The sequence below is a fragment of the Podarcis filfolensis genome (genome assembly GCF_964270895.1).
Source record: "Podarcis filfolensis genome assembly, chromosome: 8".
Lineage (NCBI taxonomy): Eukaryota > Metazoa > Chordata > Lepidosauria > Squamata > Lacertidae > Podarcis > Podarcis filfolensis.
In genome coordinates, this window is record NC_139611.1 from 22,920,577 (window position 1) to 22,942,708 (window position 22,132).

Below are 22,132 nucleotides of genomic sequence, written 5' to 3' on the forward strand. Positions count from 1 at the left end.
GACATCTGAAGGCAGCCCTGCATTGGAAAGTATGTTTAATGTTTTATTATGCTTTTATATATGTTGTAAGCCACCTAGAGTGGCTGTGGCAAACCAGTCTAATAGGTGGGGTATGATGATGATGATGATGATGATGATGATGATGAGGGATGTCCCTATTTTCATAGGAGAAATATTGAAGGGTTTAGCACGTTTAGCATCGTATCAATTTTGGCCCCTAGAAAACAATGTGATAGCACCAACGTCTGTTTGCTGTCATCCAAAAAAAGGCCATGGCTCAGTGGCTGAGCATCTGCTATGCATGTAAAAAGTCCCATGTTCAATCCCCAGCATCTCCAGGTCACAGTGGGAAGATCGCTGTCCGAAATTCAGGAAAGCCATCACCAGTCAGCATGGGCAATATTGAACTAGGCAGAAGAATGGTTTGACTCTGGACCAGGCGGATTCCTCAGTTCTCCATCCTGCCAATGCACAAAGCACCAGAGTCTCTTTTTCCTCTTGGCTTACATCTCAGCTTGACCGACACCTGAACACCGCCGCTACTTTGGCTGCATCAGAAGAACCACGCCTGAACTTTGGAACCTGCTTGAATTGAATTGCGAGTCACAAGTCTCTTCAGAAGCATCCCCATCAATGGACACTTATCCAGACAAAAGGCAACACTCAAGCCATGCCTCCTGTATCCCCAAGGTAATGAAACGGTGTTGAAAAGTCTCTGCCAGAATTCTACTTAAGATGTCAAAGAGGAGGAGGAGGAGTCCATAACCTGCTCGGTTCGACATCAGACACCCGTAGCTAAATCTGCATATTTCATTTGTGCTCATTGATTGCTTAACCATTCTGGAAACTCTAGCTCTGTGAGGGGAACAGGGGTCTCCTAAAACCTGCCGGCACCCCTTAACAAACTACAGCTCCCAGAATTCTTTGAGGAAAGCCATGACTGTTTAAAGTGGTACCATGCTGCTTTAAACGCATCATGCGGATGTACCCCATGTCTCAACTATGCTTGAGGAACATTCTGGTGTTTCTTTTGAACCTTTAAGCAAACCTTGGCCAGCCAAACAGCCCAAAGCAAAAGACAAGGGGGTTTAAAGAAAAAAAGATAAACATGAAACCATGAGAGGGAGAGAGGGGGGGGAGAGATCCCGTTTATGAGGTGCGATCTCACAGCATGAGAGGACCTTATGAATCCAGCAGACCCAATCACACACACACACGATGGAAAGAAGCCGCTAGGAAGCCCAATATTTCACAAGGCATTTTACAGATCCCCTTGGAGCTGTTTAAAGTACACAGGCCTCATCTTGCGGTGTCTTGTTCACCATCTGTTTTCCGTGAAAAGTTTTCCATCCATCTCCCAGCTTTCCTTTCACGGGGATGAAGAAATTCTGAACTCAGTGATGAGGTTGTTAAAGGGGGGGGGCACCAACCTGACAGCCCTTATGGAGTTCCTTCGATCAAACAGGAATGAATTAGTAAGGGGAACGGTACTCCTGGGCAAATTTCACAAGGTCTATGTTTGCAAGGAATAAAAAGGTGGCTCGGAGTGGGTCAAATCATGAGAAGGTCCCGAGGAATAGGGGTGGGGTGGGGAGAGAGAGATCATGATGCACTTTACAGAGGACAGCCCTCAATATCAAAGCTGATCAGATGGAAGTCCTCTAACTGAAAGAAAGGCATTAATAAAATTATATTTACTCACATCAATTTTATCTCAGGGTCTTAAATATTTTAAGCAGTTTTAACAGTATAGTGATGTGTGCTATATAATGCGTGCAAAGGGTATAATGTGCATTATTGCACACAATTTTAGATTTAGCCTCTAATAAACAAACATGTATCGATCTCAAGGTACGTGAAGGGGGGTATTCAACTAAATTTTATGCAGAGTAGAAAACTATACGCCTAAGTTAACCATGTTCATTCATTTCAATGGGTATACTCTGTGTAAACATAAAACCACCCTATGCACAGAGGGAGAGAGCTTAGAAAGTTCATTTTCAAAAGAAACTAATTCTAGTTGAATACGCCGTAAAAAAATCTAATTCTATTTCACATTCATCCCCCTTTTTCATAGAAAATTTGCGAACAAGTTCAGTTCACAGCTCCATTCAAGTTCATCTAAATGATCCTCAAAAAACCCCAAAGAAACAGCGTTCAGAATGTTACAAGCTTTGCCAAACTACAAAATACAGTGGCACCTCAGGTTAAGAACTTAATTCGTTCTGGAGGTCCGTTCTTAACCTGAAACTGTTCTTAACCTGAGGTACCATTTTAGCTAATGGGGCCTCCCGCTGCTGCTGTGCCGCCGCCACGCAATTTCTGTTCTCATCCTGAAGCAAAGTTCTTAACCCGAGGACGATTTCTGGGTTAGTGGAGACTGTAACCTGAAGCGTCTGTAACCCGAGGAACCACTGTATACTTAAGTAAACATCAAAACACACACACACACATATATACATACTGGAATCTGAATGGTTTAATTCATACCTCCTCCTTAAATATTTATGATATCTAGGCTTTAAGGGTTTAAAGGGGGGGCATGTCAGAGAATAAACTTGAAGATAAATTAATTTAAAAAAAAAAAAAGTTTTACCTGAAAATGAACTTAATTCATAGTCAGTTCACCTGGCACTTGCAGAAACTACTTTCAAGTGTAGTTCAGAGATTCTTGAACTAATTCAATGAGCTTCATGAAACTGAACTAGTTTATTTCAAGCACGGTAGTGCATGCGCATACGCATGTGTATAGATACATAGCATGGTGGAAGAATGTATATTTATTAGTTTCTATCATGTCATCTTTAACTCCCTTTTTACCTAAACAAAAAAGCCCCAAACGCTGCAACTTTTCCCCATAGGGGAGTCGCTCCATCCCCTTGACTGTTTTCATTGCCCATTTGCTGAACCTTCTCCAACTTCTTTTTGAGGTGAGACAACCAGAACCATACCCAGTACAGTAAGCCCACAACTTATGTTATGTTCCAGGGATCGTGCCTAAAGCCAAAATTGTGTATAGTCAAGACCCACTGGGCTCAATGGCGGTTTGCAATGCCAAAGACATTTTCTCTGGAATACATTTTTTTAAAAAATTGCCCTGCTTGTAAGCTGAATGCACACAAGTTAAACACATTACATGTAGGCTTACTGTATTCCAAACGTGGTCACACCATAGATTTGTACAATGGCATTATGATATGAGCAGTTTTATTTTCAATTCCTTTCCTAATGATCTCTAGCATGGAATTAGCCTTTTTCACAGCTGGTGGATCAACATCTTCAGAGCTTCACTGGATGGTTGCTGGGTTGTAGTGGTGGGTGGGTGTGTGGGTGTGGGTGTATGTGGGTGGGTGGGTGTTTCCCCTCTCCCCTTTCTCCACAGCATGCCAGTTGTTGCTCCAACTGCAGCCATACAAAAACTCGTGACAATTGCTAGCTGGCAACAACACAAAGACCGGCAAACGCAGAAGCTCATTAGCTTTTAAGGCCACTCCAGTTAGCAGGCAGTTAAAAAAAACAGCAAAAACACAAACATTCCTAACTTTGGGTTCCTCCGACAAATTACACACCAGTTCATAAACAGACACAGACTATTATTATCATTTTTCTTCTGCACAGACGCTCTTCCTCTTCGTGTCTGCCCCCATTATCTCTCGCGCGCCTTTCCAGTTACAAATGAGAGATTTCCTTCTCCCTTCTCCGTGCCAGCAGTTCAAATGGCAAGCTAAGATGCTGCTCTAGGCGTCTCTCTTTCCTATACTGGACTTCTGCTTTCCTGAATGGAATTATTCACTTCCTCTGCAGGAAACCTTTATGAAAGTTCTTTTCCCTCCTGAGTTGAGCTAATTGGCCGATTGCCAATTTGGGTGTACTTTTTTCTTCTTCTTCTTTTTGCCGAGTTCAGATAAGGCCATTATCTGGTCCCTCTCCAAAGTTTCCTTTCAATCCTTGTTATTTTTTTTATTTTTTACTCTCTTCATCACCCTTCCACAGCAGGCAAACTGGCTGCATCTTGAGTTAAGTATTAAGGTGGTGGTTGTTACAAATTCACTGTTTATTAATTTGTAGACTGCTTCGTGGCAAGACAGGTTTCTAAGCAGTATTAACCTATTTACCCAACCACTGAACTATAAAATATACATCGTGAATCAGAGATTTGTAGCATTGGAAGGGACCCCAAGGGCTATCTAGACCAAACCCCTGTAATGCAAGAATCGCAGCTGACCACTGTTTAAAAACCACCAGTGTAGGAGACTCCCAACACCTTCTGAGGCAGTCCATTCCACAGTCAGCCAGATCTCCATGTCAGAAAGTCCTTCCTAATGTTGAGCTGATTTGACATGATTTTATAATGCTAGGGGTGCTGTCTACTAGTGTTGGCTGGTACAGCCAATTTCTGGGCCCGGAATTAGAATATATAGTTTTATTAAGACACCTGCTTCTTGGGAGAAAAGCAATGGCCAACCTAGACAGCATCTTAAAAAGCAGAGACATCACCTTGCCAACAAAGGTCCATATAGTAAAAGCTATGGTTTTCCCAGTAGTGATGCATGGAAGTGAGAGCTGGACCATAAAGAAGGCTGATCGCCGAAGAATTGATGCTTTTGAATTATGGTGCTGGAGGAGACTCTTGAGAGTCCCATGGACTGGAAGAAGATCAAACCGATCCATTCTTAAGGAAAGTAGCCCTGAGTGCTCACTGGAAGGACAGATCCTGAAGCTCCAAGACTTTGGTCACCTCATAAGAAGAGAAGACTCCCTGGAAAAGACCCTGATGTTGGGAAAGACGGAGGGCACAAGGAGAAGGGGACGACAGAGGATGAGGTTGGACAGTGTTCTCGAAGCTACCAGCATGAGTTTGACCAAACTGCGGGAGGCAGTAGAAGTCAGGCGTGCCTGGCATGCTATGGTCCATGGGGTCATGAAGAGTCGGACATGACTAAATGACAACAACATGCATAAACACAACCTGGGAAGTAGGGGCTCACAGCATTAACACTCCAACAGAGGCTGCTTCCCCATTAGGTTTCCAAAATCCAGAACAGAGGAAGACCTGCCTCACTTCCTCCAGTCTTCAGCATCAGGCCAACTCCCACACACTGCTCTGGCTATTGAGGGGGTAGGGAAAGCCCCACCCATTTGCTTCTATGGCAACCTTCTGGACTTTTAAATTGCAGTACTTAGCTGGCCAGCCAAAGCCATTGCCTTGACAAAGGAACTTGCGTTGGCAAAGCTTGCTTGAATGCATTCCACCCTCAGAGATACGGGATTGCGGGTTGGGGAAAGAAATCCAGGGTTTCATCTAGACGGACTCGCCAAATTCATAATAATCGTCACCACCACTGCATCTCTCTAAACTTTGGGAATGGAATGCTGGACTATAATGGGCCTGCGGTCTTATCCAGCCATGAGCAACAATGCCTGGCTCCTTTCCCCACACAATTAATCAGCGTACATAGAGTGATTCCCAATTTACCTTCTTCAGCCCAAGCTATTAGGAAAAGCTCCAGAACACATCGCACTAGCAGAGCGCAAAGGCATATCAGGCAACTCCCGGCGGCCTGATCATTTCTACATACATTCTGAAAAATGAGGAGGATGGATCTTGAAAACAGTCCAGAGTTTAATATCCTCAGTGCAGGTCTTTGCTTTAAATAGGGATGGACCTCGAGCCAACTAGCATTTCAATGATGTAAACGTAGAACACCTTCCATGCTAAGAAGAAGTAAGGACCAACCACGAACAATGGAAAGGTAGAAAACAAAGACAATATTCTTCAGAATATTTCTCTTGCTTTGCTACACACTTGTGGGGAGCAAACAAACAAACAAAACCCCCTACTTTTGAGGTCCTATGTAGGAATAAGCATCACCACCAGACCGCAATGTCTTTGCAAACTGGAACAGAGTTGATTCTTCTTCTCCCCACACCCCTTTAGGCCAAGAGTGGAGAACTTCTATCAGCCTTCTGGGCAACCCCTGGGGAGGGCACATGCCACCCGGGCCATAAGATCACCTTCGCCAAGTTTCATGGTACTAATGAACTGGAAGAATAGTGATATGATTCCCCCTTAATCAATGGCTTGACAACGTGACAACATTGGCAACACATGAACAGACAGCTTATAGACGCAGACTTTGGATAAATACAGCAATATATGGAATGAGTTTACAAAGAATCTATTGGGTTACTGACAATTATATGTGTATTAGGATAATAAGAATATGCACATTTGTACAGTGGTACCTTGGGTTAAGTACTTAATTCGTTCCGGAGGTCCGTTCTTAACCTGAAACTGTTCTTAACCTGAAGCACCACTTTAGCTAATGGGGCCTCCCGCTGCTGCCACACCGCCGGAGCACGATTTCTGTTCTCATCCTGAAGCAAAGTTCTTAACCCAAGGTACTATTTCTGAGTTAGTGTAACCTGAAACATCTGTAACCTGAAGCGTATGTAACCCGAGGTACCACTGTATATTAATGTATGAAAATGTAATAGTACTTTTCTTCTTTCTATCTTTTCATAGATGAAATTCTTGTTTTTAAAAAAGTTTCATTTCAAGTTGTTTCAGAGGTTATAGCTCAGGACTTGAAATACCTCAATTTAGTTGTTGTTTTCTCCACAAATGAGGAAGACAGATGGGTATAGAAGTCGGGTTATGCAAGCTGGTAATTTTTCTGAGGTTGTCTCCTTGATGCTGGAACCAAAACAGAGACTTGCACAATGATATCCATGCTGCCTGTGACCAAAATTCCAGGGTGGTTTTTTTTGGAGGGTGGGAGTAGAGTGGGGGGGGTTAGAAAGAGTTCTGTTCATCCTAGGAGGTGAGTGGGGGATCTTTTTCAGCCCAAAACCTTCATCCCTTCTGAGCAACCTTTTGAGGGCCACACGGCAGCAGAGCCAGAGGCAAGAGTAGGCAAAGCAATGAATGCAAATTTTATGTTTGTACAGTCGCCTTGTTTCTACAGTACATCACACCAAAGCACACTCCTTTCTATTCTACATCCTGACAAGCAAGAGGCATTAGTGGAGTTCAAAGATGCACTCCAGCCAGGCAAAAACACTTGAGGAGGGTGCAAAATATGGCTGCCAAGGGGTGTGGCCTGTGGAGAGAGGATGTGGCCTAAGAGAGACTTATGAGGATCACATTTGGCCCCCGGGCCAGAGCTTCCTAGCCTTGAATGGCCAGGGAAGAAGCTTATATACAGTACAGTGTCTGCTTCCATCTGGGAAAGATGCCCTCATGAGGCTCCCACCCTCTCTGAGAAGGCCTCTTTGGTCCTCCACACTATCACCACCTCCCATTCATTTGCTCTGAGTTCCTTTGAGCGCATACAACAGCTCAGAGATTCAGCAAATGTTTGGTCCCTCTGCTCTGCCACACAGAGAGAGAATTTGTATTTGCTACCCTGTTGTTAAGAAGCACAACACGCTTTGCATTGGGCCAGCAGGGGTGTTCGCACACCGCACAATCTGCATACGCAAACGTTATGGCTGCTCACCTACACCGTCCTACGAGGGTGCACTCTGCACGCCTGGGTCGCCAAGGTGTGCAAATCAACAAATGTACACACAGACACTTGCCCACGTGCAGGAACAGCTCGTACCTGTTGTAAGCCACCGTGGACATCATCAAAAGACAAGGTCTAAATCACAAGCATATGCATGAATTTCTCTGAGTTTCTGTATGTGCAATTAAAGAAACACATCATAGAACTGTAGAGTTGGAAGGGACCACAAGGTCATCTGGTCCAGGGGCATCTTATCCATAGAGGCTAGTGGTGCGGGGAACCAGGGCGCCAAGTTCTGGAGGGCGCCAGGGAAGAGGCAGAGGCTGGACGTGGCACCTCCTGGAATCGGCTCGCCACCTTCGCCATGCCGCGCCAAAGCAGTGCCGCGCCGCGCCCAGAGCCTCCGTCAGCCATGGCCACCGCAGCACAAAGCAGTCAGCTAAGCCGGGAGCCACCACGTCCAGCCTCTGCCTCTTCCCTGCTGGAGGAGTTGCCTTCCAGCCGCTGCCTGCCTCCTCCAGCCCCGCAAAGCTGGGCACGTCACCGGCAGTACCGTCCTCCCTAAAAAAGGTCAGCAACTCTGGGAAACAGGGAGGGCACCAGAGGGATCTTTGCACCACAGCGCCGGATATGCTTAAGACGTCCCTGGTCTGGTCCAACCCACCTGCAGCGCAGGAAGTATTTTGCCCAACATGGGGCTCAAACCCACAACCCTGAGGTTAAGAGTCCCATGCTCTACCGACTGAGCTATCCCAGATGGCAAAACATGGCAGGATGAAGGAGGGCCCACTTACGATAAAGGCAGCCTGCGTCCTCTCCAAACTGAGACCATCCCGGGCAGCACCTGTACACCGTCTGGTACTGCATGCTGTAGAGCTGCCTGTTGTCCATGTAATACACCATCCTGAGAAAAGAAAACATCAAAACAAGCAGCGTTAAATGTTACTGCAGCTGGAGGCTACAGCCGCATAATTCAGAAGAAATCAGATGCAGAAAGTTGCGTCCAGTGTTCGTCCTACTCTGAGTAGACCTGTTGAACTTTAATGGAGGTAAATTAGCTCTGTCTATTAATTTCAGTGGGTCCACTCTAACATTGGCTGCAACCCAGAGCAATCAAGCCATTGCAAATAGGAAGCAACATAGGAATTTGCCTTATCAGACCAAAGATTCATCTGGGCCAATAATGTCTACACTGACTGGCAGCGGATCTCCAGGTTTTCAGACAGGAGCTTTACCAGGATCAACTTTCACTGTGCAACCAGAATTTCTCAGTATGTGATTGACTTCCACCCCAAAAAAACCCCAGTGGAAGTCTGTAAGCGACCAAAAATACAGGTGAAAAAAATACTTTAACGTCACATATAGTTAAGACTCCAGTTGAGTTAGTCTAACTTCACTGGTAGACCATTGTGGTGGTTTTAACATATGTTTTCAACACATCCCATTGGCAAGAGATGAAACACGACTAACTGTAAAAGCCCACAGAATGACTGCATGTATTTGAATGTTGCACTCACACACACTTTCCTGCATAGCTGAAAATGCCAGGTGTATCCATTAAAAACAATTTTTTTTAAGTGTCCAGACAAATCCTGGTTACTTAGTGCTTTTAATTCACAAAGAAACCGAATCATAAAAACACAGAGTTGTACAACTGTTGCCCCAAGGGTGACCTAGCCCAACCCCTTGCAATGCAGGGCAAATGATCAGGTTGTATCCAACTCAGTTCCACTCAAAGTAGACTCAATGACATTAAGGAGCCCAAGTTAGCCATGCCCATTAACTTCAAAAGGTCTACTCTGAGTAGGGCTAACATGGGGCACAAGCCTTAAGGCATAACCCGGCTTCATCCAAATGTACGACATCTCCAGTCCAGTTTTGCAAGGAGGAAAAGAGAAATAAAACGGGGTGGTGGAAAACACGAAAATATTTTACCCATTTCAGCCAAGCATGGAGAAAGCAATCAGGGTCCAGATGTGTCTGGGAAAGCAATATCCAGTCATTAGACAGCAAAACAGCTCGCAAACTGGCAAAAAGCCCAACAGGGTTGCATGCTGCCAAAAAGACTCCCTTCTCCATTGTGCTCAAAACAGATATTGCTTTCAACGTCACGCAATCGGCTTTTTAAAAAATCCACAGGTTTAATATAAGTGATGGAGCAGATGTCCTGCAAGGAAAGCATGCCGAGGTTCAAAAAAAATGAATGAAAACTCATTGTTACATTCCCTCCACAGTTAACAGTTCGCATCAAGAGGGGTGTGTGAGTTGTTTAGAACCAGGAGAAATTATTTGGGCTTTGAGAAACTCTCTTAGGTGACAAGAGACTTCTTCCCAAGCTGCTTACACACAGGAGGTAGGAGGACCCAACAAGACCTTTGCTGGATCAGGCCAGTGGCCCTTCTAGCCCAACCAAATGCTCCTGGGAAGCCTGCAAGCAGGACTTGGGCACAACAGCAGTCTCCCCACTTGCAATTTCCAGGACCTAGTATTCAAAGTCATACTCCATCTAACAGTGGAGGCAGAACATAGCCAGCATAGCTAGTCACCATTGATAGCCTTGCCCTCCATGAATTTGGCTAATCCCAAGAGTCATCTAGTCCAACTGGCTGCGATTCAGGAATCACAGCTGACAGATGGCTACCCAACTTCTGTTTAAAACTCTCCAGTGAAGGAAAGCCCACCACCATCCAAGAGAGTCCGTTCCACTGTCAAATGGCTTTTCCCATCAGATAATTCTTCCTAATATTTAGTCGGAACCTCCTTTCTTGCAATGTGAATTGATTTGGATCCTACCCTCTGAAGGAGCAGAAAAAAAGTTTGCTCCATGTCATGGAAGAAGAAGCAGTAGAAGAGGAGGAGGAGGAGGAGGAGGAGGAGTTTGGATTTGATATCCTGCTTTATCACTACCCTAAGGAGTCTCAAAGTGGCTGACAATCTCCTTTCCCTTCCTCCCTCACAACAAACACTCTGTGAGGCAAGTGGGGCTGAGAGACTTCAGAGAAGTGTGACTAGCCCAAGGTCACCCAGCAGCTGCATGTGGAGGAGCAGGGAATCGAACCCGGTTCACCAGATTATGAGTCCACCGCTCTTAACCACTACACCATACTGGATTTGGGAGGGAACCCCCCCCCCCAAAAAAAAAAATCCTAGAAATGGATAAATGGTAGGATTTTGATTAGTTGAGATATGGATGAAAAGTACAAGCTGCAGAACTGTGCCAGGCAAGGAATCCCTGGCAAAAGGGGCTGATGGTCCCTCAGAGAGGAATCCTTTGGCCTGGGGAGACAGATGTATCCCAGGTGATGGGGGGGTGTTTGAGGTGACAGGAAAAAGAGAGTTTTGGAGCAAGGGGTTCTGGGAAGAAGACGGCAGAAGAAAGACTGGAGTCCATCTTGGGCAGGTTGGCTGAAGGCTGCCTGCACTGCTGTGGGGGACAAACCCCTCTTGATATGGCCATGCTGTAAGATCTGGACCCCCTCCATGCAGACTGAAGGTGTAAATAGGCAAATAAACCATATTTCTTATGGCTATGACAGTCTCCACTGTGTCTCAGTCTTCCAAAGATACACAAATACAGGAGTCTGGAACCCCATTGCTCGGAAGAGAGAGGAGGAAAAACCCAACTTTCGTAACCCTCCATCTTCCACGCCACAGCCCTTTAGATATTTGACGACGGCTATCGGATCACCTCTCAGGTTTCTCTTCTCCAACTGGAACTTTGGTTAGACTCTGCATATGGCAGCACCCAACATTTCTATTCATGCAACAGGTAGGCCAAGGTGCCCTGCTGCAATCTGACAGGTTTGGTTTCTGACCCGGGTAGTACAGCTAGAGGCACAGTGTGGGAACAGCCAGTTGGTAGAAAAATCCACCTAGGAAGGATTCCCCGCAAAGAGGAGAACTATCAGGCAATGCGGTTTCAAAGAGGGATGCCAATAAAAGCTCATGTTGTCGAGCCCAATAAAAATTAATATGGCTCCTTATTGCATTGAGAACTAAGCTGGAGAAAAATAGCCCCCAGAGGAGGGGGGAGAGGAAGGGCAGGTGGAACCACTCTGGCCGTCTTGCTCTGGGCTTGGCAGAAAACGCTGTTCTCATCTCCAGAGCCCGCCATTGCTCCAGGATGGAGGAGGTCAAGAATTCTACCTTCCAGATATGTGTTGCTCACAGGAAAGAGAGGGAGAGGGAGAGAATGTGGGTGCACACAGTTCCTTAAAAGTCATTCAGGCCAGCTTGAGCACTTTGGCTACAGGCAGACTTTTTTCAGACCTTCATCTTTTGACCCAGGACCCCCAGATCCCCCTAGCCCTGAGCAGCTCCCCCATCCAGGGGCATAGGAAGGGGGGCAGTGGAGGCGGCCTGCCCCTGGTGTCATCCTTAAGGGGGTGACAAAATCCCCCCCAAGGTGAATCACTACGCCGCCGCCCTGAGCAGATCTCCACGCTGCCCCCCTGGGCGCTGATCACCACGCCAATTGCCCCCAATGGGCACCGATTGCCTCCCTGGGTGCCGATCGCTGCACCAATCACCCTCCTGGGAGGCTCACCCCGCCTCCTGGGTGCACGGCATGTGTGCCGCTCTGGGTGCCTGAGTGGCTAGCTCCGCCACTGCCCCCATCCTCTGTGGCTCAGCAGCAAAGAGTCCCAAAGTTAATCCATTTTGTCTCCTCGTAAGGCTGGAAGAAATCTCTCTCTCCCCCTTTCTCCCTCTCCATATATATATATTTAATGGGAATGTTTTGAACACTGTATTGGGCTTCATTCATAAATTTGATGCACATCAGAGAAAGGGCCATTAATAAATCTATAGTTGCTCCTAATGTTAAAGACTACTGTGATCATCTGGCATCTAAGGAAGTCCAGGTCTCTCAAAATGCTAAGAACCTCCTCTCGCTATCCTAGTTCATTTCATTGAAGGCTGGATGGCCCTTGTGACATTAACATGAGAGTGCTGGAGAGGAAATAGTTAAACAGGTTACCCAATCAGAACCCAGGGGGGCGGAGTCAGAGGGACTATAAAACCAGCTCTGGGAGGGGCGAAGGGAGAAGTTCATTGGGAGTTGGGTGGTTGGTTGGAGTGGGAGTGAATGGGGATAGAGTCTGTGGGGAGGTTGAGTTAGTGTAGCGAAATAAGCTGAGTCAGGAACAGTTAGGAGCTAGGAAGACAAGTAAATATCTGAGAGCTGGTTTAGTGAGTGAGAGCAGGTAGCGGAAGTTATAGGTGTGGATAGGCACCCCATGATTGTTATTGACCGATACCGTTTATGAAACCACATGCTTGTTAAACTGCAATAAATAAACAGAAGTTTACATTCCAATTTAACCCTGACTGGACTCAGAATTTTACCAGGTAGGGCCTGAGTGGTGGCAGCGAGAAATAAAGTGGTGGCACAGGGATCAATAGACGGTGAAACGTCCGGGGACCCTGTGTGATCGCCACAGCCCTCTGTTGGGTGCCTTCCTATAATTTTACGACAGAGAGGTCTGGAGGGGCACATATGGCCCCTGGACCTGAAGCTCCCCACATTTGGTCTAAAGTTACATAACTGCATACTCCTGGAATGACAAGGCAAAATCGGTCATAACTGTTCCCTGCCAAAAATTAAAACATTAAATAATGTGCGACTTCTTCCAGAACTGCCAACGTGGTGTGTGCCCTTTGCCTGCCATTTTGCAACCCCTGCTTGGGCCATGCCCATGGCTAAGTGCCCCTGTTGTCCAATCTTTGTCACACAACTGCTTATAACAAAAAAAAGTGGAGCAGCTGCTGTGCCTCCCTGGTCCCATCAAGGAAATCCGCAATGCTGCAGCCAAGCTCCCGATTCATCTGCTTCCACAGCCCAGTGTTGGCCAATTGAAACAGCTCCAGAAGCCAACACAGAGGCCAGGAAACATACTTTGTATGATATGAACCATACACAGCGGAGCTATGAGCTTTCACTCCCAAGGATTATGTATAGATGGGCTGCAACCTTTGACTGGTTGAACTGGTAGATCAGCCAACTAATATTTTAGGTTGATTAACAGGGGGGAGCAAGTCACAGTCATACCTGTTGATTAGTAACACTCACACTCATTTATTAGTGTTTTTAAATGCTCTTTTGGTTCTAGTGAGCTCTGAAGGCTTATCATGAACCCGGCTCCAAACTTTGACTGCTTTAACTGGTAGATCAGCCAACTATTATTTTAAGGTTGATTAACATGGGTAATGCAAGTGAAATACATACTTGTTGATTAATATTTTCAAAAGCTGTTGTGCTTCTGATGTGTTATCAGCAATAGGGAAGGATAAAGAAATGAAAAGATCTTCACCCGCAGGTGCTGCCTTTCATTTACTGAGCTGAGAGTTATCTGAAGACAACTTCAGATATAGAGATATGCTAGTTGGCACATGTATTTAAGCTTATATATATTAAAAACTTGCACTAAAAAGAAAATATAGCCTCCTGATGTTCAGCTGAAACCTAGCCCAACTCAAGCTCAATAATAACACAGGGAAGTTTACAGAATTGTTGAGCTGGAAGGCAGTGGCGAAGCTGCATGCTTCGGCACTGGGAGTGGAGAGCAGGCGGGGGCATGGCTGGCGTGCATCCTAGAGGCATGGCACACATCCCAGGGGCATGGCACGCTGCCCTGTGGAGCATGGCAAGTGTCCTGGGGGCATTGCATGCCACCTGTGGGGGCGTGGCGTGCGTCCTGGGGGCGTGACAGCCATCTGCAGGGGGGTGTCCCGGGGCGGCCGTGATGGTACCCCCCCTCCCCAATGGTGCCGGGACGGTGCGCTCCCCCTGCGCTCCCCCCTTTTACCCAACATGGGGCTCAAACCCACAACCCTGAGATTATGACTGAGCCAGCTCTTGAGTTGCCTTATGCCATCAGACCGTAAGCCCATCTAGCTCAGCACAGTGGAGGTTGGTCCATACTGCTCTTAGTCAGCCCCTACCAGCCTGCCTTCTTCTCTTAGTCCAAGATGCCACATGATCTCTCAGCTTCCACTTCCTCCCTCACGTCAGAGTTGCCCCTTGTAGAACTCAGCAGGGAGAAGGATAGGGGTCAAAACTGGAATTAATTGGGCTCCCTGCTTGCCACCCTACCAGTCTCAATGGGCCCTGGCCACTGCTGATCATCTACATTGACCAGCAGCGGCTTTCCATGATTTCATACACAGAACACTCCCTGGGTTGAACATGGGACCCTTCTGCATGTGAAGTAGATGCCCTACCACCAAGTTATAGCCCTTTGCTATACCGAGTCAGTCCATTGGTCCACAACTAGCTCAGTATTGCCAGCAGTGATTGGCTCTCCAGGGTTTCAGGCAAACCCTATTGGAGATGCCAGGATTCTCCCATAGGCTTCCAGGAGGGAGAAAAAGTGACCGAGAAGGAACTGTTGAGATGGGCTCCCCCACCCCCAAATTTCCAGGACAAAATGCGGGGGGGGGGGGTTGGTAATGTTTCAGCCACACAAACACAGTTAAAATATTGATAGCACAGCCTCTGTCTTGGAGGCAAGACCCCTGCCTATTTGCTTATGTAACTCTTGCAAAATAATATACACAGCAATAGTATAACCTGGGATTTACTACCACTTTACTGAGTTGCCGTGCTCTGACTTGACAGTAAGCACAAACCCCTCTGACTTTGCGTGCCAAAAACGTGCATGTTTTTCAAGCCAGGAAGAGAGCAGCTAGAGTCTCACGGAGAAGAGAAGAGAGATTGTGTTTATGCTTCCTGATTTACAATGTTAAAAAGAGGGGATGGAGGGAGATTCATCGCATGAGAGCGAGCCGAACATTTGCAAGACGGAGGATTCTGAGCCTTTGAAGTGCTGTAGCAACAGACACAGCCCCTCACATTTCAAAGTGTCCTCTCCGCACCAGACAAAGACACAGACTTTGAGACCAAAAGAAGAAATAAATCAGGAAGTTCAGCCTTACTGGTGGACAGCTCTCCATCAACAAGGTAATTGTTGACAATTACAGGCTGCAAGGGATTCCTTAAATACAAGACAGGACTTTCTTTAAAAAAGAAAGAAAGAAAGAAAGAAAGGAGCTGTCTTCATTTCTTTCAGGGACACAGGATTGCACCCAACGTTAGTCCTCTTTAGAGTGAACCCACTGAAACTGATAGACATGACTCTACTCTGAGTAGAGATGCAAGAAGCCATCGTTTTCTGTTTCTATATTTGTTGCATGCAGCACTGTCTCCATTCCACTGCAGTTCATCTGCTGTCCAAAACTGCATTATTCATCTTGCTGCCCACTGCGGTAAAATTCAATAATCCAAAACTAGATGGACCAATGGTTTGATTTTTGTGTGCAGCAGGGGTGGGGAGCCCCTCCAGATGTTACTGAACTCCAGCTCCCATCAGGACTAGCCTGCATGACCAATGGTCAGGGATGAAGATGGGAGTTGTGGTTCCAAAACATCTGTAGGCACAAAGGTTAGCCAGCCCAGCTGTAAGCAACTGCATATATTTATACTGTGTTGTGTCCAAGGTTGGTCCTACTCAGGCCGCATCTGCACCATACATTTAACACAGTATGACACCAGTTTAAGCACGTCTTCCCTCCCAAAAAATAATAATCTGGAAGCTGTAGTTTAAGAGTCCTGTGAGCTGTTGGAAGACCCCTCTTTCTCTCACAGAGCTACAATTCCCAGAGTGATTTAACCATCAATCTTCCCCAAAAACTCTGGGAATTGTAGCTCTGTAAGGGAAATAGGGATCTCATAACAATTCTCAGTGCCCGGGCTTTTTTTCCACCTCTCAGGTGGGCGCCATTGCCATTATAAGAGAACAAGGGAGGCGTTCATGGTGAGTTCTGGCACCCCTTTTTTCTAGGGGGGGGGGAGCCTGTTCGGCACCCTTAATAAACTGCAGCTCCAAGGATTCCTTAGGGGAAGATATTAAAGCTGTGCCATTTAAAGCACTGGTATAATAGTGCTTTAATTGAAGGTGTGGGTGCAGCCTCAGAGACGGCCCTATGAAATCAGTGAGCATGACTGCAATAGGCCCATTCACTTTGATGCCTATACGCCAACTAAGTCCTACTAGCTGAAATCAGTGGGCCTAAGTTAGTTGTGTCTATTAACTTCAACGGTTCCACTCTGAATGTAACTGACACTGAACGCATCCCATTATGGTCCAGGGGTGGAGAGGCTGCTCCACCAAGCTTTCAAGATGCGGGCAACGTAGCAATTGGAAAGAGCAACAAGACAAATACGGGAGACCCAGCGCAGCGACGGCACGTACCTCCGTTCATAGCCCAAGCACCATGGATGCCCTCGACAACTTGGATTCCACACTTTAACCAACCGAGAGAAGGAGCTGATGCGTGGCTGTCGGTGACTGACCATTGCGAGTTGTCGCTCTGCACAGACGTTTGGCCTGGAGGGAAAAGAAAGATGTTATTTCTTTGTGCAGTTGAACAGTGGGATTTTCTTTTCAGGCACAGGGGACAAACCTGGCCCTCTAGGCTTTTTTTCCACCGGCCCTCAGACTATGCTTCCTCTCCCTGGGCCACATCTCTAACTCGCTCTCCTTGATTGCTTTTGCCCGGTTGGAATACGTCCTTGATCTTTGGCCATGCTTTCCTCTTGCCTGGACAGATGATGCCAAAAAGTGTGTGTAGGAACTAGCCTACCGTAGAAAGGCCAAATTTACATGTATCGCTCCTGCTACGTTTCCCTCTGGCATCTGCCCCTCAGGAAAGAATGCAGCCCTCTGGCTGAAAACAGGTGGTGCACCCCTACTTTTCAAGGTAGGCATCACGGCTGCCTTCTTTCAAAATAATTTAGGGATTGGGACACAGAGGATATGGATCGCCTAGTGATTATGATATGAATCCCTCCCCACCGCCACCACACCCACACTATTTTGGGTGGGGGGAGGAAATAACCTTTCAGGAATGCATCATTACTTAGAATTAGCTAGCAGCATAATGCAAGAAAACACAATTCAAGTGAAATTGAGGGATGGAAATGGATCCAATATCAGTCCTATCTGAAAATAATTTGTTGTATCCACCTAATTCCTCCTGCTGTTTTTGTCCATGGAGTTTTCTTGGCAGGGATACTGGATTGCCGGAAGAAATATCAACAACCTCAGATATGCAGATGACACAACTATGATGGCAGAAAGTGAGGAGGAATTAAAGAACCTTTTAATGAGGGTGAAAGAGGAGAGCGCAAAATATGGTCTGACGCTCAAAATCAAAAAAACTAAGATCATGGCCACTGGTCCCATCACCTCCTGGCAAATAGAAGGGGAAGAAATGGAGGCAGTGAGAGATTTTACTTTCTTGTACTTTCTGCAGATGGTGACAGCAGTCGCGAAATTAAAAGACACCTGCTTCTTGGGAGAAAAGCAATGACAAACCTAGACAGCATCTTAAAAAGCAGAGAAATCACCTTGCCATCAAAGGTCCGTATAGTCATTAATGAACTTTGAAAAGATGTTGGTTTGAGTTTTGGTGGTCTCTAGCTGTTATGATAAAGATAATGGGGATTAAGATTGTTTAAGTTATTATTTAAAAAAAAGTGGAATGAAAATGAGGTTTATTTTAAAAGGAATGTTAAGAGATTAGGATTTGCTGAACTATTGGGATGAACTAGAAAACAAGAAGGGGAGGTATGAGGAAGTCAGAGAAATATGTTATTGAAAGACTGCTATCGAAATTGATCTGTTTTTAATATTTTTCTTTTTCTTTTTCTTTTTGTGTTTATATAAAATTGGAAAATCTAATAAATATTTATATATAAAAAAAAACAAAGGTCCGTATAGTCAAAGCTATGGTTTCCCCAGTGGTGATGTATGGAAGTGAGAGCTGGACCATAAAGAAGGCTGATCGCCGAAGAACTGATGCTTTTGAATTCTGGTGCTGGAGGAGACTCTTGAGAGTCCCATGGACTGCAAAAAGATCAAACCTATCCATTCTTAAGGAAATGAGCCCTGAGTACTCACTGGAAGGACAGATCCTGAAGCCGAGGCTCCAATACTTGGGCCACCTCATGAGAAGAGAAGACTCCCTGGAAAAGACCCTGATGTTGGGAAAGATGGAGAGCCCAAGGAGAAGGGGACGACAGAGGACGAGATGGTTGGACGGTGTTCTCGAAGCTACCAGCATGAGTTTGACCAAACTGCGGGAGGCAGTGGAAGACAGGCGTGCCTGGCGTGCTCTGGTCCATGGGGTCATGAAGAGTCAGACATGACTAAACAACAACAACAATTCCTCCTGAATGGTCCTATGATAGTTGCTCCCATTCATTTTGGTGCATCTGCTCTAATTAATGCTGGATTCGACCCAGATTCCACCCCCCACCCCCTGCCTCTCAATATAAAGACTGCCCACTCTCTCCTTGTTCCTATTTCCCACTTTGCTTTTTGCTGGCTGGAAAACTGCAAAGTTAAGAGTCACTTTGCCTCTGGCCCTGCCAGCCACTGACGTGTGTGTGTCCCCCCCCTTGTTGACCACTAGGGAATGTGGCCCTCGGGATCCAAGAAAGTCCCCCACTCTAGCTCTAACTACTACACCAGCATCCCAGCCACTCTAGGTGAGGAAACGCCAATCCTACAGACATTGCACGAGTCACGTTTGGCTCTCCGGGATTCCATAACCCCCAAACAGAAATGTTTGTTTACAGCCAGGCTAATTTTGTTCTTCATTCAGCTAAAACCGTGTCCTGAGAGTGAAATCTATTGTCTCCAGGGAAGCTGGAACGGAGAGGCAGGATGTGCTAAGCTAAATCAAGAGCTCATCAAAAGAAGTGTTCCAGTCAGTGATGATGAGTTAAGCTAACAGGGCTAGATTAAAGGCTGCAAGGGAGCCTCAGGATAAAACCTATGTGTGTGGGGAGGGGGGAATCCTCCCCACCTGTCTCTACTTTACCGGGACGTGCAGAGATAAACGCTGTCCTGGGCTGGGCTGTAGAACTGCCAACTTTTGCTTTCAGAACTTTTGGCAGGTGAAGTTGAAAGGCTTTGGGTCGCAGCCAATGCTAGCCCTACTCAGAGCAGACCTGTAGACATTAATGGATCTAAAGTTGTCGTGTCCATTAATCTCAAAGGGCTTGTTCCAAGTAGGTCCAGCATTGGATGTAACCCTTTTAAATACAGTGGTACCTCAGGTTAAGTACTTAATTCGTTCTGAAGGTCTGTACTTAACCTGAAACTGTTCTTAACCTGAAGCACCACTTTAGCTAATGGGGCCTCCTGCTGCCACCATGCCGTCGGAGCACGATTTCTGTTCTCATCCTGAAGCAAAGTTCTTAACCTGAAGCACTATTTCTGGGTTAGCGGAGTCTGTAACCTGAAGCATCTGTAACCTGAGGTACCACTGTATATCCAAAGTAGAGCAGAGCTTTGCTTCCTTTAAAACAAAAAACAAAAACAAACCGATTGACAAAAAAGGTATTCCTGAGAGTACAGAGAGTGATTTTACAGTGGTACCTCAGGTTACATACGCTTCAGGTTACAGACTCCGCTAACCCAGAAATAGTACCTCGGGTTAAGAACTTTGCTTCAGGATGAGAACAGAAATCGGGTGGTGGCGGCGCGGCGGCAGCAGGAGGCCCCATTCGCTAAAGTGGTGCTTCAGGTTAAGAACAGTTTCAGGTTAAGAACGGACCTCCAGAACGAATTAAGTACGTAACCAGAGGTACCACTGTACTCTCATTCTGAGCACATCAAACATTTGATTGAGCAATTAGATCGCTGAGGACCCAAACATGCAAGCTGCCTTTTACTGAGCCAGAGCGTCCATGCAGTATTATCTATGCTGACTGCCAGGGTTTGAGGCAGGGGTCTTCCCCAGAATTACCTGGAGATGCCAGGGATTGAACCGGGACCTCCTGCATGCAAAGCAGATGCTGTTACCATGAGTTATGGCTCCTTCCTCAATGGAACACACAGCATTCGCTTCAAGTTAGACCAGTGGCCCATTGAGCCAATATTATCCATTCTGAGTAGCAGCAACTCTCCAAGACCCCAAGAGAGAGAAGACTGTCTCCCATTATCTGCTCTCCCAACTCCGTTAATCGAACCACACCACACCTTCCTTGAGCCACACACATGGTTGACCAAAGAGTACAAATCCAAATTTCCATATATCAGAGATTCCAGCTGCACAGTCTTTGGATGTCTAACCAGAAGTCTCATTGAGTTCAATGGGCCAGGTAAGGGTGTTTAGGCAGAAGAGCAGGTATGTCTTGTTGCTGCTTTTGTTAGACAACAGGGAAACCTTCCACAGCAAATCATCCTGCCGCACCCAATTTATCTTCTCCCTACAATGGACTAGAATACTCAGACCAGCCTTTGCCAGCCAGGTGTGCTCCAGATGTTTTAGACTACAACTCCCATCAACCCCAGCCAATCTGATAAACCTCCAGATGTAGTGCAAAACATCTGGAGGGCACCAGGTTGACAAAGGCCGGTGGAGATTTGTGGTGAGCCAATCCAAAGGGCAATAAATCTACTTGAATCCAAACCTTCTGGGGTTTGATTGGGTTGTAATTCAGGCTACAAGGGCTTTCTCAAAATGCATTTGCACTCAACCAGCCTAGGTTATCCCTGCCTCAAGCTGCTCAGCTTATAAACTTAACGAGTTTTCCAGAAATACGGAAAATGTCATCATGGCGGAGTCTTTCAAAGCGCATCGATGACATGATCTTGTCCCCCCCCCCCCCCCGCCCTCAACCCCAACGCCTAACACACACATCCGATCACAGGGCAAACAACATATGGAGAAGATGGTCTGGATTTACTATGTTGTTCGATCCTGGTTCGGTTTACAAAAGAAAACAACGATTTCGCTGAGTCGAGAATGGCGCTCTTGGCCAGAGCTCAAGCTTGTAAGGAAGCTTTCCAAAGATTCACACAGTCGTCTGCCGAGCGCCAGAGCTATAAGCTTTAATTGCGAAGAGAGGAAGACAGGAGGCAAATACTGTGCTCATAAAAATGAGCAATCCTTTCAACTGAGCAGCGTGAACAATTTTCTCCTGGTTGAGCTCGTAAGATGGCAGCCTTGAAACACACACTTCCTCGGGGTGGGGGTGGGACAACTGAAAACCCTTCCAGAAATCCATTTTATTCTGCATTTGCGATGATTTGAGCTCATGATGGTATCAGGGCAGTTATACACAATTCCAATACTGTTTCAGCCTGCAAGAGTTCTGGGGCAGATGTCCTGTAGCTTCCTGATGAAATCCTGCAACTTCTCATAGCACAAATGTTCAGGGTTGTTTGGGGGGTGGGCAGAGAGTGTTGCTCTTTTGTTACACTGTAGGTAAAAAAAAGTAAAGGCCCCCTGGACGGTTAAGTCCTGTCAAATTTGACTATGGGGTATCACGCTCATCTCCACTTTGAAGCCAAGGGAGCCGGCATTTGTCTGCAGACAGCTTTTCTGGGTCATGTGGCCAGCATGACTAAACTGCTTCTGGCACACGGAACACCATGACGGAGGCCAGAGCACACAGAAACATCATTTACCTTCCTGCTGCAGTGGTACCTATTTATCTACTCGGGCTGGTATGCTTTTGAACTTCTAGGCTGGCAGGAGCTGGGACAGAGCAACGGGAGCTCATCCCGTCGCGCAGATTCGAACTGCCAACCTTGTGATCAGCAAGC

The 22,132-nt window shown here is 46.4% G+C and overlaps 1 protein-coding gene and 1 long non-coding RNA gene across 5 annotated transcripts in view; one reads left to right on the forward strand and one right to left on the reverse strand.

The window, feature by feature from the left end:
• MEGF6 (multiple EGF like domains 6) overlaps nucleotides 1-22,132 on the reverse strand; it is a 206,646-nt gene that overhangs the window by 176,712 nt on the left and 7,802 nt on the right. For all 4 annotated transcript variants that reach the window (XM_083628414.1, XM_083628413.1, XM_083628415.1 and 1 more), the window contains exons 2-3: nucleotides 16,763-16,897; nucleotides 8,306-8,415 (exon numbers count right to left, since the gene is read on the reverse strand). In XM_083628414.1, coding sequence (XP_083484540.1) covers nucleotides 8,306-8,415; nucleotides 16,763-16,897 — 245 coding nt within the window. The remainder of the gene's footprint in view (nucleotides 1-8,305; nucleotides 8,416-16,762; nucleotides 16,898-22,132) is intronic.
• LOC310769585 overlaps nucleotides 1-22,132 on the forward strand; it is a 276,754-nt gene that overhangs the window by 101,758 nt on the left and 152,864 nt on the right. The window lies entirely within an intron of this gene.